Consider the following 17850-nt stretch of genomic DNA (forward strand, 5'->3'; position numbering starts at 1 on the left):
TTTTAATGCAAGCCAAAATGTAAAAAATATATATAACATAAAAATAATCAGTATAACCATAAAAAATAATACTTTGTTCTTTGTAATAATCTAATAATGATCACATTTTCTACTTAAATTATTGTAAATTTAACTTAAAATACAAGTCTCCTACACACAAAAAGCCAAAAAGAGGGATTACAAATAGATTGTTTTATTTTTAGTTTATTTTATCAGGATCCCATCGGCTACAGCAGAGCAGCAACTTATGGCATGGATCACTTCTTGGCCTCCTTATAAGGTTAAATGAGCTGAGTTTATTATTTAAAAAAAAAAAGAATAATAACTTCCTTGTTTAACTAGCTATTCGTGTAATAATAAAAACACTAAAAATAACTTGAATGTAAAAAATAATCGGTGTTTGGGTTCTATATGTTGGGATATTACCCATATAAACTGTAATTCTGAGGCTGGTGTGACAAGGTCACTCCGGCATTCCGGCGAGGCGCGTGCTCGTGTCTAGTTGGGAGCGCACAGCACGGCAGGGTGGACGCGCACAACAGCGACCCGAGGGCTCGCGGACAGAGCGCCAGCACGGGTCAGCTCGCGCAGCGGCTATTAATCATTAAAAAAAATAACCAAACAGCGGCTGGTTTAATAAGGAAACAACCCGAAGCACCAAACTGACGTGGCGCTGGTTTCATGGGAGGACGCTGTCAGCAGAGGGTAAGTGCTGATTGAATTTTGCTTTTCCTTAAATTTTGCTGATTGAAGGAAGTTCGCAGACACTAATTATGATTACAAACAGCCTGTAATTTTAGTTGTCGATATTTATATTATTTCGTACTGTAATACTCTGAAAACCCTCACATTTCTGCACCTTTAAATATCTGTGTCAGGTTTAAACCACTGTGTGATGTTTTATAGTCAAATCTCGAATTTAAATTTATTTTCACCTTAATTCACAATGTGCAGAACTGGAGGATTACTGGAGGAATAAATAAAGAAGCCAATGTTTTGTTTTGTTTTTTAAGAAAAACGAACAATGTCAGAGAGATAAGTTTGCCTTGAGCACCCAAACTTTAATCCTTTTCTGCCTTTGTGAGTCATAACCTGATAGGAAACACATCTGTATTTTTTTAAGGCTTTGAAATGAGGCAATACTTAACAACAAACGAGTACAAATGTGAAACACATGCAGCCTCCATCATTTCCAACCAGGTTTATTTTCTGGCAGCACTGGTAGGTACAGCAACGTTAAAGTGACATGGCATGGATCAGGATTTTTGAGGGTGGCACGTGGTCGGACCGCAGGTTGGACCAAAGTAAGGGATTATGAGATAACATTTTCTTCACCAGCCGATTAAATTTTTAAACAGCATTAAAGACCTTTAGGTGACTGTAAAGGAAACTAAGACAACTGATCAGTGCATAAATAGCACTGAAAGTTGGCATTTTGTTTCTTATAGTGAAAAGATATTGACGGATAGATACGTCAGCAACATCCATAAAGTTGGGAGAAATGAAAGTTACAGGGGAGAGAAAAAGGAAACAATCAGATGTTAATGTGGCTCAGTATTTCTCCCCATCATGGGTCAAGCTCCAACCCTGTGCTCACCTCACACAATGCAGCTTGACGGTATATTTAGGTAGAACCTCCTTGTTGGTAATTTCACACACACACACACACACACACACACACACACACACACACACACACACACACACACACACACACACACACACACACACCTGTTTACAGATGTTACGTTTTGATTCCTTTTGTAGATTACAGCATATCACCAGTTATCAAAAATAAGAATTAATTAATTAATGTCAGCAGGATGATTCACTAAAAATATTAAAATATGTATTTGATGCTATTTCTGACATTTTTGATAAAGCTTCTCTTCCTGTTTTCTGCATTTATGTCACAATATTATCGTTGTTTGTTGCCTTATCTAAAAGTATCCTGTAATTTTACTCTCCTGTTCTTAATCGTTGTATTAGTCTTAGAGGTTCTTGAAATTGAACTAGCACTGGCATGTTGCTGGGGTGCATGTTATGATTGTCGGTTGGAGGAGATGGAGGTAGGAGATGGTGTTGCACATTATCCGATAGCTGAAGAGGATTATTTTTAGTTTATAAGAATAAACAATAACGATTTTAAGCTGCAGTTTGACTCTTCATTCATATAATGTATGTATCCTACACGTTGACTGTAGTACAGGGAGTGTAGAATTATTAGGCAAATGAGTATTTTGTCCACATCATCCTCTTCATGCATGTTGTCTTACTCCAAGCTGTATAGGCTCGAAAGCCTACTACCAATTAAGCATATTAGGTGATGTGCATCTCTGTAATGAGAAGGGGTGTGGTCTAATGACATCAACACCCTATATCAGGTGTGCATAATTATTAGGCAACGTCCTTTCCTTTGGCAAAATGGGTCAAAAGAAGGACTTGACAGGCTCAGAAAAGTCAAAAATAGTGAGATATCTTGCAGAGGGATGCAGCAGTCTCAAAATTGCAAAGCTTCTGAAGCGTGATCATCGAACAATCAAGAGTTTCATTCAAAATAGTCAACAGGGTCGCAAGAAGCGTGTGGAAAAACCAAGGCGCAAAATAACTGCCCATGAACTGAGAAAAGTCAAGCGTGCAGCTGCCAAGATGCCACTTGCCACCAGTTTGGCCATATTTCAGAGCTGCAACATCACTGGAGTGCCCAAAAGCACAAGGTGTGCAATACTCAGAGACATGGCCAAGGTAAGAAAGGCTGAAAGACGACCACCACTGAACAAGACACACAAGCTGAAACGTCAAGACTGGGCCAAGAAATATCTCAAGACTGGTTTTTCTAAGGTTTTATGGACTGATGAAATGAGAGTGAGTCTTGATGGGCCAGATGGATGGGCCCGTGGCTGGATTGGTAAAGGGCAGAGAGCTCCAGTCCGACTCAGACGCCAGCAAGGTGGAGGTGGAGTACTGGTTTGGGCTGGTATCATCAAAGATGAGCTTGTGGGGCCTTTTCGGGTTGAGGATGGAGTCAAGCTCAACTCCCAGTCCTACTGCCAGTTTCTGGAAGACACCTTCTTCAAGCAGTGGTACAGGAAGAAGTCTGCATCCTTCAAGAAAAACATGATTTTCATGCAGGACAATGCTCCATCACACACTAAAACTAAAAACAAACTAAAAACTACTTCCAACAACATTCAGCTTTGATATTAATGAGTTTTTTGGGTTCATTGAGAACATGGTTGTTGTTCAATAATAAAATTATTCCTCAAAAATACAACTTGCCTGATAATTCTGCACTCCCTGTATAGTGTCGCCTTTACTGCATATGGCCTCACTGAATCGTTGTTTGTGCTTTGAACAGATCAGTTAAAGCTCTGCATATTCATTGGATGCCGGGGTATGTCTGCACGTGTGGGGTCATGTGTATTAGCGGTGGCAGGGTACAACACCATTTTTAGATTTCTCTCCAGTATGGGGCAGTCATTTTTTTGTTTTAATATAATATGTATAAGATAAAATGGGGGATTAGAAGCAGTGTGAACATACTGATGTTGGTTCTAACATTATCGGTCCTGTCTGCATGCTTTTCAGCCTTCTGAGTATTTTCTTAATTAGAAAAGTGCTGTGTTGCGTTTTAACCACCACATTGCTTTATGCGCTGTCTTAACTCCGAGATTAACATTTGGTTGTCATCACACAATGACCTCTGTCACAGCGAACAGCTGAGCGAGGACCGGAAGCAGTAAATTTTCAATTAGATGGAATAAGGCTGAATGCCAGGATGATCACATGCTTGTGCTTATGATCAGATGCTGCTGTAGCAGGGTGTGTGCACATTGGCTGGCAGAAAATTGGTAACTACTTCACCCTAGCTGTGCACAGTAAAACATCTCTTTTACTGGAAAACAATGTTCCAAATTTTAAGGGTCTTTTTCTCCTGACATACATTTAAAAATTCATTAGCTCCAGCTGAAATGTTAGCAGTCTGGCTGCACTGCAGGTAAGGTAGGATCCAGGAAAAAGTATGAACTCCTATGTCCCCTGTTAAAACTGTTTACTATGAGTCAAGCAGTGATCTTACTTAAAGGTTAATATGGGCTGGGGTCCCATAGTGTATATTCAGAGCACGGTTACTCTTGGGGATCATTAGGAAATGTTCAGCCTCACGTCTTTCTCCATCAGTGTAAACATGAATCAGACAACACAGTAACACCACCTGTCCAATGTTCTCTATGCTCCCCTTATTCTGCTGAAATGCATTTGATCCATTTGTTTTTAAGGAGATGTTTACTTGAAAAAGCTCAAGTTAAAACTGAACTGTGGAGCAAGCTTATTTAATTTCAGTTTAATATCATAATAAATTCATGGCTAGTTAATGCAAAGTTATAGCATCGTGTATTAAAGCCATGTTAACTATTTCATATATTTTGCTTCTCTCTTTCTCTTGCATCTTTGGCACAAATATATACTAACAGACTTGTCCTATGAGTAGCTGTTTGTTTTGCACGCACACATTCAAAGCAGACAGTTATATTTTATATACAGTCTGTCAAATCATTTTTACTAAAAATCTCCCCATAGATGACCTTTTTTATTCCAAAATAGCATTTCTGTAGGGGTTTTTTTTCTGCAGAGAAGGAATTTCCATTCTCTCAAAGAAGTTTTTGTCATAGAAATAACTGCATTTAAATAACACAAATAACAAGAAACTGCAAAGATATCTGTATGAATAATTCTTGTACATGCTGAATTTTCCCTTTCCTGTTGCTGATGACCACTTATGACCACAGGGCACCCCCTCATTATAAATCCAGGTTTAATCCCAGTTCTTTCTCAATTATAATATTACTTAATATTCTGATGTAACTGTTACTGTTTGGTAATGTGAACACCTGCCAGCTGTAGCTATTGTAACATAAATTATTGATTAGATCTGGAAAAAAGGTCACAGCAGTGTTGTGCATTTACGTACTTATATTTTCAGGCTTTGCTTATAGATTTTCTGGAGAAATTTCTTTGTGCATATAGAACATGATTAAAATCTGCCTTGCATTGTGAGGTTTCATATATAAATTAAGCCTAAATAAAAGACATGGAGAGAAAATGGCTTGACAATGAGCCAAGGGATGTTGCGAGAGAGGGACAAAGACCCAATCCGTGTCCTGGTTTCTGACCTCCATTGATCAATATGACTTATTGATGTCCCTCTATATTACTGTGGCTTCACAATGTAGAGGCTCACTAGGTTCTGTGTTGTATGCTGTATTCACAATGGTGATAAAACCTAAATACCTTAAAGACCAAAAATGGGATGCGAAAATTTCTGGCTCATTGTTTTCTTGAAGAAAAAAGGAAATAGGGCGGCTCAGCCGTGTACCAGAAGAGGCAAAAATACTTATGGTACTGCAACGTGAAGTTTATTCAATACATCTTTCAATGACAGTCGAATCATATCCTTTGCAAATCTAATCTGGCCACATAACACTTTAATATGCCAAGATAATCTGGATAGAACGGGGACAGGGGAGGTGCCAGAGACCGGCAAAATAAATCATGAGAGACCTGGTGTGAAAGAAAGCACAGAAAAGTAGGTGGTGAGAGTGGATTAGTGTGGTCCTGCACAGGAACGATAAATGCAATCATTAAAGCACCTGTTCTGTCAAGTCAGTGGGTTAATGTTGAGATCAAAGCTATTCCAAGCACTAACAACCTGTGGATATGCTCAAAATGTCATTATTAACAGTCTAACACTCCCTAGATTATAAAGGACATTATTACGAAAGTTGTTGGGTTATCATTTTGATGCTACAGTTACATATGCTGGTATTTCTGTAAGGTTTCTCTTTGTTTGCTTAATTAAAAAAGTTAATATCACAGGAGAATTTAAAAAAATATATCTATATTGTATTTATTGTTACAACAAATGGCTCAGCACAACACAACACCTGGTCTGTATGAATCAAACCAAGCAGTGACAGATGTGATCAGCAGTGACCTTGTTGTAAACAGGCACCAAAGGTTTGCAGTCGCTGATGAGATTTCAAACCACCGAAATGACTCAAGAGTTAGCAAAGCAAAAACTTTTCCCTTGAATGCAACAAGCAAGTCAAATATACCAGCGGAAAGACTTTCCAAGACATAAAAATGTTTTTCTTTACAGTATATGGAAGGACATCATAACACCCATTCGAGCAGGCTTTAACAATTTTTGATATCCTGGAAGTAGAGATGAAGGGTCCATTTTCAAAGACATTCCCAGTTTTCTTTCCATACTCCATGTCTATCCAATAGGATAACAGTTTTGTACAGTTACACAGTTTTTTATTTTTTATGTTCTTCTTCACTGATGTCTACTCCGAATGGCTTTTTGGATTTGTTTGGTCAAAGGACTGACAGAGATGATTAGTCTGATCACGTTGCCCAGCTGCAGGGCTGCAGATGAGATGCTTCTCTGGAAGCAACAACTTCACACATGTAATTTTCCCACATAGCCCTCCATGAATGCTCTTGTATGAGGAATCATTTGAGATATTTGGCACCTCAACACGATAAGGTTAGGCAACACAACGATACATACACTCTCATATCAGCCACATGCACGCCTCTCTCATCGCCTACTCCAGTGGCTGTTGCGAGTCATCAAATGACAAGTCAGCCCAGAGATAGCCGATGTGAGAACTTGTTCTTTGGTTGGCACGAGTTACAGTAGAAGTATGAAGGTCAGGACTGCCTACTGGGTTATTTCTTTATTAAGTAAACACTGGGCAGCATAAGCATGTAAATCGTAAATCACATTATCATAATGTTAGTGTGCAGTTTGGTGTAAAATTTGACCATAAAAGACTTTAGGGTTCATTTTGATTTCAGTCTGGCGTTCGAACAATTTCCACAGTGTTGCAGTCACATGTTATATATCAGTTTCTACATGAGGATGTGCCAGGAGCATAAAGACGCATTTGGATGCAGCTCTCAAAGCAGGATGATACTCATACTGACACATACTGTCATATTAGTATATTTGGTGTCCCTCTGTTGTTCCTTTGTACTTTCAGTGGAAGTTTTCTGTATTGCACCAGATTATTACCTTTTAACATAAATGCTAATGTGCATTTATAATTGTTGTTGTAGCTGGCATCGTGTTGGAAATGAGGTGAATATTTCTCAGTGGGGATGATTGTGCTGCAGGAGTGATTACTTCTCCTGCATTAATTCTGAAAGTGGACTACATGTAGCTTGTAGTGAGTTTTTCAAGGCTGCAGATAGATGTCTAACAATTGCAGTAAACTAGCTATGTGAACTTTGTCTTGTCTATTTGATCTGTATTTTCATCTTCAGGTGCTGTTACCAGTAGGTTACAAAAACAATAATATCATTGCTGAACATTGATGAATTAAGTGTTATTATGAACTTAATGACTTCTTTCTTTATTCCTGCTTTTTTAAATAAATGTCACATTCTGCAGTATAGCTCACCCTATTAAACTGGAGCCACTGCTCTTTATATTCAAGCATCACAAGAGTAAATCATGGTATCAGAGCTCCATCAATGGTACTGACTTATTTTTAATTGCTTATGCACAGCTTTTTGCATACTAATATAGACTCATCTGCCACTTCATTAGTTACACCTTGCTAATTCTGAGTTGGATCCCTTTTGCCTTCAGATCTGCTTTAATTCTTCGTGGCATAAATTCAACAAGATGCTAGAAACATTATTAGAGATTTAGCTTCATATGGACATGTCAGCATCACACAGTTGCTGCAGATTTGATGGCCGCTTATTAATGATGTGAATAAGAAGATGGTTACACTGTTTCAATAAAGTGATGCTTATGATCAGCAACCAGACTAATCTAGACTGTGGCAATTAAATGGTTCTCATTTGGTTCCAAGTGTGCCAGGAAAATATCCCTCACACCATTTACATCACCAAGCAACCTGAGTTGCTGACATAAGGCAAGATAGATGCATGGTTCATGTTGTTTATGCTAACTTGTGACCCTACCATCTGAATATCGCAGCAGAAATTAAGACTCACCAGAGCAGGCAGCATTTTTCCAATCTTGCAAATGGAAGTTGCCTGATTTTGGTGAGGGTATATGAACCGTAGCCTCAGTTTCCTGTTCTTTGCTGACAGCATCCAGTTTGGTCCTCTGCCACTATACCCAATCTGCTTCAAGATTTGACGTGCTGTGCATGCTCTTCTGCATACTGTGGTCATAACAAGTGGTTATTTAGTTATTTTAAGTCTGGCTATTCTTCTCTGACCTTGGGTATTAACAGTGAATTTTCACCCAGAGAAATGCTGCTCGCTGGTTAGTTTCTCTTTTTCTGGACATTTTCTGTAAATCTTTGAGATGACTGGAAAATTCCAGCAAATCAGCAGTTTCTGAAATGCTCACCAGCCGATCTGACACCAACAACCATGTCACATTCAAAGTCACTTAAATCACCTTTCTTCCCCATTCTGATACTCGGTTTGAACATCAGCAGCTCATCTCAATCCTGTCCACAAGCCTAAAAGCATTCAGTTACTACCATGTGATTGGCTAATTAGAAAACTCAAGTCATAGTTTAAAGTTAGGCTGAGAATTTCCAGTGGGTTGACATTTGTTAGATGCAATTACTTAGTATATTCTACCATTTCTTTCTATAACACAAGTAGCTATTTGCAAGACTTCAGATGATTAGCAGATAGGCCTCTCAGTTGCCTCTGTAAGTATAAATAAGTGAGCTACTTCTTGTGTTGTGTTTTTTACATTTTTTAATGGTGGATACATTTTAATGGTCGCTGCAAATATTGCTGCATAACATGCGGATATAAACATGCATTTTTCTCTTTGTTTCTCTTCTCTTTTTCTCTGATAGGTACATCTGGGTCAAGCTACAAGAAGGTCTGATTTTTCATCTTAACACTATCCACAAAAAAGCAACCAATGAACTGCATTTGATAAACCAGAGGGATACACTAACAAAGGTAAGTGTCTGATTGACAAACAAGATTTTAGCAGTTTAGCTTCTCATTGCCTTTTGACTTGGCAACATGATAATTTAAACTAGTGCTGATACTTCCTTCACATTTATATTCTCCTTTCTGTTTGTTTCTTAAAAATTTCTTTTTTAAGTCTGCAGTGGGTTAGGCGTGATGATCCAAACATAAAGGGATACAGAACAGTCACCGAAACCTCAATAAGGGAAACGGAATAAGAAGCAGACTCTTTCATTTCCTTCTTCTGTGACTCTTCCCTTCCCTCAGATCAACAAAGCTCAGTGCTCTCACTGAACATGTGTCAAAAAAGGAGGCCAACACTCAAGCAAAGATGAACCCCTATGTTACTTCTCACTTCAGGAGGGATCTCTTCCCCCATTTTCATTTGTTGTAGACTTTTTGTTTACCCTGCTTTTACTGGTTGGATGCAATGACTTGCTCTGTATTTGGAAAGTTATAGCAACAGCTCTTGCTTCTTGCTTTGCTGTTCTCTCTGTACCTTCAGCAGTGCACGGTTATGGTTGAGTAACTGATTTTGTTCACTGGTTACTAAATGATTATGGGTTGCATGATCTTTACACTCTGTCAGGATTCAGTTGTAAGGGTCTCTGGGAATGATTGGGCAAGGTAAATGATAATATTACAAGCACATCCTTTTCATTATCAGATGTATTTGCATGTTTTTCTTGCTTAACTTAAGCCTTTAGTAATCATTTCGATATATTGATGATTTTGTATACTTTTGCATGCTCATTAGTTGATAACTTGTGGTTCACTTTAAAGATTCTCTAGCATGCTGATGTTTTTTGTTTTTGTTTTTTTTTTTCCTTTTTTTTAATATCTGCAAATAACTTTTTATTTGAGGAACCTCTTTGATGCTCAAATAGCCTTCGTGATCTGGTTCAAACAGGGATGCCAAGTAAGAGTCTACAAGGCACAAAAACTGTTACAGCCTCCTGCTTAGACATACACCTGACCTGTGAACTCTGGAGCTTGACCTCTGCAGAAAACAGATCAAATCAGGTGATTGCTGTTCTCAACTTTTGACTCTTTATAAATCTTCCACGTAAAGCTAAGTAAGTTTAGAGATAGTCAAAATAATCATCCTCTGTTGTTTTCTTCATTTTTTCTAATCTGTTGTCAGGCGTAGGTGATTTCTCAGCCCTAACGCTGAGCTGTGTTGAGGTATATCTTTGTTGTGGCTGTAAATGTAGTTATTGGCCAATATTATCCAGGAGGCAGTGCACAAAATACTTCTTTGAGAATCTGACAATGGCCATTAAACAGTTTTGCAGACACTTAAAAAGAACATGTGAAATTGTAAAGGCAGTGACATGATTGGAAAAGAAATGGCAAACAAATCATGTTTTTTTTTTCAGTTGGGTCCCTGGTGTTGGGAACAAAAGTTGTATTTCCTTTATCTGTGAAAAAAAAGTGATGAGAATAGCTTAAGCCAGCCGAATCAAGATATCTTGGCAATGAATTATGAATGATAAATAATAACAGTAGAGATTTGATGGTTTTGTATTGTCTTTTTCCTCATGCCCTTCTCAAGTGGTTGTGAAAGTGGAGAGAAGTTTGATCGTAAGAATTGGCATGTTTCTTTCTTGTTTCAACTGCATGTTGGAAGTTATCATACTGTTTGACCTGAATTTGGCTTTGTGTTCTCTGCGTACGTTGTATATCATCACATTTCTATCCCATTGTCTTGCTCCATTGCATTATCAGCTTATATTTTTTGAAGTGTTTATCAAATGAGTCCTGCTCAAGCAAAAAACCTCAAGACTATCCTTTTAGTGTTTTCAACTATATAGAACCAATCCTGCATGTTTTTCTGATGTATGTCAAAGTTAGCCCAGCTCTACCACTCCTTGTCAAATGAAATTTTGCAGATCACAGAGTTGGACTCTTTGGGCTGCTATTGAAGTCATTCTTTTCAGCTCACCTCCTTTCACTAAAGTGACTGTGATTTAAGGTCATTGGTTGTTACTGAACTCACACTACAAGAAAGCCCATTAGCTTGCTGGGAATCCATTACTGAAAGGACTGACTGTACGGAGTAACAGAATAAAAAGTTGTGGAAGAGACACTGAAGAAAGTGATTGACCAATGGCCTTGGAGGGTGTTATCCTCTGGTTACCATTGGGCGCCATGGACCTACAATTATCTCTGTATTAAAAGAGACTGACTGTGACATTAACACCACACATAATTTCACTGACGGTATCGAGGTGCTTATTCATTACATCGATAAACAAGGCACACTTATAAATACAGAGAACTCATAGCAGATGATGGGGGCAGCACGTGTAAAACGACGCTTCAGTGCTGTGGTGGATGGGCCAGTGGAGGAGGAGGAGGTCATGAGGCTAGCACAGAGTGCTGCAGATACATCTGGCGGAGGGGGGAGCCCAGCGGGGTCAGGGACCCCAACCAGCCCCTCTCCGACCCATGCCCTCAATGGCAAAGCTCTGCCTCTTCAAAGCAACACCAACAATGCCCGGAGGCATGGTGCCATTGGAGAGTCAGCTGGAGGAGATGCAGAAGGAGAAGGTGGGTTGAGAGGAGGAAGAATGTGTTCAGGGCCCAAGAGTGGAAGAGGCAGTAGTGTAGGAGGGAGAGGGGAAGGCCGTTCTTCATCAGATCAGGATTCACTCTCTTCCCCCTCCACTACCAGCCGCCGGCGCAATAGGCGCTCAACCCGCCGGCCCCGACAACGCTTTGTGGGCAAGGACGGACGCTGCAACGTCACCTTTGTCAACATGAGCGAGAGGGGCCAGCGGTACCTCAGTGACCTCTTTACCACTTGCGTGGACATCCGCTGGCGATGGATGCTGGTCATCTTCACTCTCTCCTTCGTTCTCTCCTGGCTGCTCTTTGGATTTGCCTTCTGGCTCATTGCCTCCGCACATGGAGACCTCTCCATTCGGCTTACCTCCAGCTCAAGTTCATCTCCGGGATCAGGAGATGCTGGCTCTGGAGGAGAGTCTGATAGAGAGGCAGTGGTTGAGGAGCCATGCTTCTTCCAGGTGAACAGCTTCATGGCAGCCTTTCTGTTCTCCTTGGAGACGCAGACATCCATCGGTTATGGCTTCAGAAGTGTGACCGAAGAATGTCCCCTGGCGGTGGTGGCGGTCGTTTTGCAGTGCATTGTGGGCTGCATAATTGACGCCTTCATCATCGGGGCAGTCATGGCAAAGATTGCCAAGCCCAAGAAGCGCAACGAGACCCTGGTGTTCTCCAACACTGCTGTTGTGGCGTTGAGAGATGGAAAACTCTGTATGATGTGGAGGGTCGGAAACCTACGCAAAAGCCACCTGGTAGAAGCACACGTCAGAGCACAACTACTAAAGGTAAGTGGAAAAAATACAAATAATCATACTGATGAAAAAAGAGGCCAGAAAACAACCCTGACATGAAAAAGGTCAAAGAAGTTATCTGGTGATTGTAACGGAGTCAAAGTCAGGAATGCACCAAATAATAGAGGTTGCTACTGTGATAGAGCAGTGGAGGGAAAAAAAGAGAAAGATAGAGGGCTGAGACCATCTGGCCCGTATTCTGTGGACCGTAGTTAATGAGAGCTTGTTTTATTTTCCCTCAGGGGTTAGGAAGATTTACCATGGATTAACTTGCCCACAATTCTTTAACTAAGGACCATTGTCCTTCGTCATCTCATTTCCTCTTGTATACTGTATCACTGTGGGTTCTGTGATTGTTTTCTATGACTACTGAAGTTTACCCTAATGTTTGTCCTTATATCTGTAGTTTGCATGTGTGTTCCCTCAGGATTTTCTGTAGGATCAAAATCTGTAGCACATTTTGGCTGCAGTGTGGAGAATTTGATCTCTTTTAATAGCATGACCATATCAAAGTTTAGGCAGGGCAGATGGGATTAAGTTTGAGGATGAAGGGAATACAATTGTGAGTGCTAAAACTGGATATTGTTCAAAAGCAAGGTTGGGTGAGTGATAAGCCTATGGCTTGGCAAGGTGACTAGAGAAGTGCATAGTGAGATTCAGCTGAATATAATAACCAAATGCTAGACAATTCGGTCAGGGTAAGATTATTAATTTACAATGCTTTCATCAGATTACCTTTAGAAAATGTCAAGTGTTACCTTCAAGGTGATATCACGATGTAATTAATTAACCTTTGTTCCAATAATAAAAATCTTTCTGTTTTCTTTTTAATATTTCCTCAAAAGCCTTAATGAACTGAAATATCTAATGTGGGATGTGATATGGACCAAATAATGACTTTTACATTTCAAACCTGCTCCCAGTCAAGGGTGACACCAGAGGGAGAGTACCTCCCACTGGACAACGTGGACATCAACGTGGGGTTTGACACCGGCACTGACCGCATCTTCTTGGTCTCGCCTGTAACAATTGTCCATGAAATCAATGAAGAGTCGCCTTTCTTTGAGATGGACCAAAAAACGCTGGAGAACGACTCTGACCTGGAGGTGGTGGTCATACTTGAAGGCATGGTGGAGGCCACAGCCATGACCACGCAGTGCCGCAGCTCCTATCTGGCTACTGAAATCCTCTGGGGACACCGCTTTGAACCAGTGCTCTTTGAGAGGAAAGATGGCTACCAGGTGAAAACAGAAGTACAGACAGAAAACTCTTTTTTCCATTTAATCCTGACACAGCTTCCAGTCTTTAAATCTAAGACCATTTTACGTCATCACTGATGCATAGCCTTGACGTCATATATATTTTACCAGGTTTTTTGATAAAATAGGAGTGAAGCTGAGCAAACTAAATATAATTCAGTGTGTTTCTCCATTTATCATTTAGTAGCAAAGCCTCAGTGGTGCCAAAAAAAGAGTGGAGTTGATGTTTAAAACTTTGATAGTCTTTGATAATCAACTTAATCCTGTCTGAGCTGCTGATTGGGTAATAGTTAGTCAATCTGCAACATTTTGTGTTACCATTAATTGAAAAGACTATGAGTCATTCTCTTCCCTCAATTCTGCTGTTAAATCTCAGATTGCATACTTTCGTGTTTACACTTGCTACTTTCAGCATGTTTACATTAACAAGCATAGCTACATGCAGGGAAATACCACCACCATGGTAATGTGTTCATAACAGTCAAGAAGTTATGTTTTCACTCTCAATAGTTGGCATGTGTTGACGTGTTGTTTGGTGTTAACGTGTGTATCCTTGCTGTCTGCAAAGTAGAAGCTAGATATTTGGCCAAAGGCTTGACAACCTATGTGACAAAGCACGTGAAAATGCAGACCGAGAATCCCGACTGTGCACAGAAACAACCAAGAGATGATGCAATCCAGAACAGCCAGACTTCATCAGCCAGAAAGCATCAGAAATTTAGCATTACACAGATTTTAAAATTAAGCATCAGCAAAAGTAAAACTCTATCAGCCCTAATTGTACATTACATAACATATGTATTGTTTTGCTCCTGGGAGAGAACAAAAGTCACTTTAAGATTGGATCTTGAAAGGCATCAGCATACAAAAATATGCCAAATCAAACATGCAGGTGAATAAGGAAGCACTCAGAAGTAGCGTCTTCTATTCAGCAATAAACATTCTTCAACTAAACATCAGCAGGGTTGTATTGTCATTTTGAGCCTTTTGAGCATTTAATTAAAAGTCACTGCTCTATGCTTTTTTTCCAGGTGGATTACTCATTTTTCCATCGGACCTATGAAATCCCGAACACACCTTCCTGCAGTGCTAAAGATCTGGCCGAGCAGAAATACATTCAGAGTTCACGGTCATCATTCTGTTATGAGAACGAAGTAGCTCTGCAGCTTGCCTCCCCCGACGGTGAGCTGGGTCAAAACCTTGAGTTTGCCTCCCCACCGACCCGGAGGCAATCCATGGCAGAACATCTCCACTACAACTGAACGGAAGGCAAAAAGACAGGAAACCGACTTCAGAGGATGAACTGATATGATGATGGGAGACAGAATAGTAGAGAGAGCCTTGAATAAACCAGTGTACAATAAAGGATAGGAAGAAACGCTATTTACAGAAGAGGAAGAAATATTTAGTGCGAACATTAGCAAGTTTGGTGTTACTCTTTTGGTGAGTTGGGTTTAGTACACTGACCTAGTTGTCTAATTGGTCCTGGCAATCTTTCAAAATCATTGAAAACTGCTAAGTCTCACATCTGGCCCATCACTACCACAGCACACAGTCTGACTCTAATACCTGACTGACAAGGGTATGCAACAGCGCCCCATGGTGGCTACCACATGTAATTGACCCTCAATTTTTATGACGGGAAGATTTTGACCTCTGTTGGAGGTAATGTTTTAGCTTCTGAGGAATGTATTCCACTAAGATGCTCACTTATCACTTTTGTTCTTTTGTTCTTTTATTTTCTTATGGTAAGTATGGATTATGCACTTTTTGACATCACGGACTTAGAATGTATTTGAGATAAGCCAAAGCAGAGCAACAGTAACATGGAGAAACAGCTTTAAACTAGCAGCGGTTTTGAGATGTTTGTTCCATGTAGATGTATTTTCTCTGTGTTGTTTGTTTTTTGGCTTTTTTCCATGTGTGATGCAAAGAAAAAGATGTTCACTGATTGTAAACTTTTCTTGATTTTAACATTTTGTGTTGAGTGGAATAGCATGATTGTAGGGTCTCAGACCACACAGGTGATCCAGATGTGATGATCGCCATGCATTGTTTTATGGCGCTACTATCAAAGTATGCTGTTATCTCTTATGTCTGTAAAAGCAGCCTCGCTATTGTTTTGGTGTGCTATTTTTGCATTATTGTACACTTTAACTGAGCTATAATACTGTAATCTTTTAAGTGTTGGTGGTGCAGACTGAATAGTGAATATAAGGCAATAGCATTGGAGACCTACACTCACTTTCCATTTCTACAATTCTGCAAGAAGTGACTGAAGATCCAACTGGAAACTACATCAGACTCCCAAAAAATTAAATCTGGGTTGTTGGGAGTTTTTTGGCTCATAAAATCATGTAATTTCCTTAGGTGGTAGGTGGTGCCTTCATAACAGAGCAGACATTTTGCAAATGTCCCTTCATCTGCATGATGTTGAAAATGTCCTTGAATTGTATTTTTTTATCATGTGCATTTGCAAGATGACCACTTTTAGTGTGCAGTATGTGCTAAGATGAAAAAAACTGAGAAATCCCCATATAAACATGCCGTGATGAATGAATCTTTTACCCGTAATATAATGTAAGCTATGTAATAGTTGCACTTTCTAGATATATTACAAAGCACCTGAGATATTTCTGTTTATTTTAACATTAATAATTAAGAGTAAATAATGCCACCTCAGTATGTAAGTGTTTGATTGCAGCATGTGTTGGCAAAGTGTGGGGGCCGCAATGCCGTGTTGAGTGTTGACCAGTAATCAGCCTGTCCGACGCACAACCTGGAAACTTGTTGTTTGCACTTTGCACTAATTATGGAGACTAATATCACTGATGAAACTTTATAAAAGCACAGTAGTGTTGCAGGAACAGCACAGGCTAACTTCAGTGCATCGATCGCAGTGTTCTGACTGATAACATATTATCTCTTATAAATAGTGTTAATGCTGTTCCATGTCTGTCTTCCCTTTCACTTCTCTATTATGGCTACCATTTTCTATTTATAGGCTGCACAGGAGGTCATGTCATTTTCTCCCTGCATCCACTTCCATGAAATGTAACTTGAACTTACAGCACCATCACTTTACTATGATGGGACTTTTTAAACACAGCAGAAAGAAATAGATGGATTGATTTGGATTCACTTTTCACAGTACAGTACATTTTATACATAGTGTAAAGCACAGAGTAGTATAATGTAATACCTCTTTTTTAAATAAATTAAGTGATATGAAATCGACAAAAGCTACTGTTCTAGGATTTGGGGGGATTTTCTGAGGAGAAATTTTTCTTTTCTTTTTTTTTGCTCCAGCAGACACTAGATATATAATTTCAGAGCTGCCTCAGGCACAAAGCACTTCCAGAAAAAAGAGAACAGTGTTATAGAAGAAATAAAACATGGGGATTCAATTGTGATTATTGGGTGTGTCCTTATTTATACTCCTTGCACTCTCTGTACTTCACCCAGTTAGCCTATGTTTTAAAAGGACATTCCACTGCAGCAATTTTACATGAATATCTTCCTTGTGTTGTACTTTCAGTGATTATTTCAGCCAATTACAGAAAATGTGACTAAACAGTTACTGAGTTATTTATAAAGGGGGGAAAAAACTTTATGATGTAAGTGAAACTGTAGTAATCAAGTGTAATTTGATTAATATGTTTACCCCTTATTTTCTTATCAAAATTCAAATATTAAATGAAAATTATATCACTGCTGATGAATCAGACGTAGAAACACAGCCCGCGAAAAGAATTGTGTTCTGACTAAAAGGACACAGAGCAGGTGTGGCACGGGTGATAAATGTAACCAAGTCAACCAAATATGATTTTTTTTTAGGGAATATAAACAAGGGTTTGATGCAAATCATTAATTCACTGCTGTTCAGCTTGTTTCCTTTTTTTTTTTCTTTTATTGAGCAAGCAGCACGGTGGGACAGTGGTTAGCGCTTTTGCCTCACAGCAAGAAGGTCCTGAGTTTGACTTCAATATTTAGCTGCTGACTTTCCGTGTGTCTCTGGGTGCTTTGGCTTCCCCCCACAGTCCATAGACATACAATTAGTGGAACTGAATTAACCGGTGATTCTAAATCACCCATAGGTGTAAACCTACCCCACCCAATGAACAAATGGGTGGGGTAAAAAAACAACAAAAAAAAACATGCCAAGTTGAACAGAAAAAGAAAGTTTTCCTGCTTATGCTATGGTAATTCCTCGTGGGGCATTCTCTAAAGGTTCTCAGGAATTTTGT

At 39.5% G+C, this 17850-nt stretch overlaps 1 protein-coding gene across 1 annotated transcript; it reads left to right on the forward strand.

Annotated features, from left to right (window-relative positions):
* Positions 1-559: 559 nt before the first annotated feature.
* kcnj14 (potassium inwardly rectifying channel subfamily J member 14) lies at positions 560-16933 on the forward strand. Its single transcript, XM_080897634.1, has 6 exons — positions 560-705; positions 8865-8973; positions 9122-9612; positions 9896-12338; positions 13268-13585; positions 14635-16933. Exons 4-6 carry the CDS (start codon positions 11277-11279, stop codon positions 14863-14865), a joined length of 1611 nt encoding a protein of 536 aa, XP_080753760.1. The 5' UTR covers positions 560-705; positions 8865-8973; positions 9122-9612; positions 9896-11276; the 3' UTR covers positions 14866-16933.
* The last annotated feature ends 917 nt before the right edge of the window (positions 16934-17850 follow it).

The sequence above is a fragment of the Rhamphochromis sp. 'chilingali' genome, assembly GCF_963969265.1.
Source record: "Rhamphochromis sp. 'chilingali' genome assembly, chromosome: 11".
NCBI lineage: Eukaryota > Metazoa > Chordata > Actinopteri > Cichliformes > Cichlidae > Rhamphochromis > Rhamphochromis sp. 'chilingali'.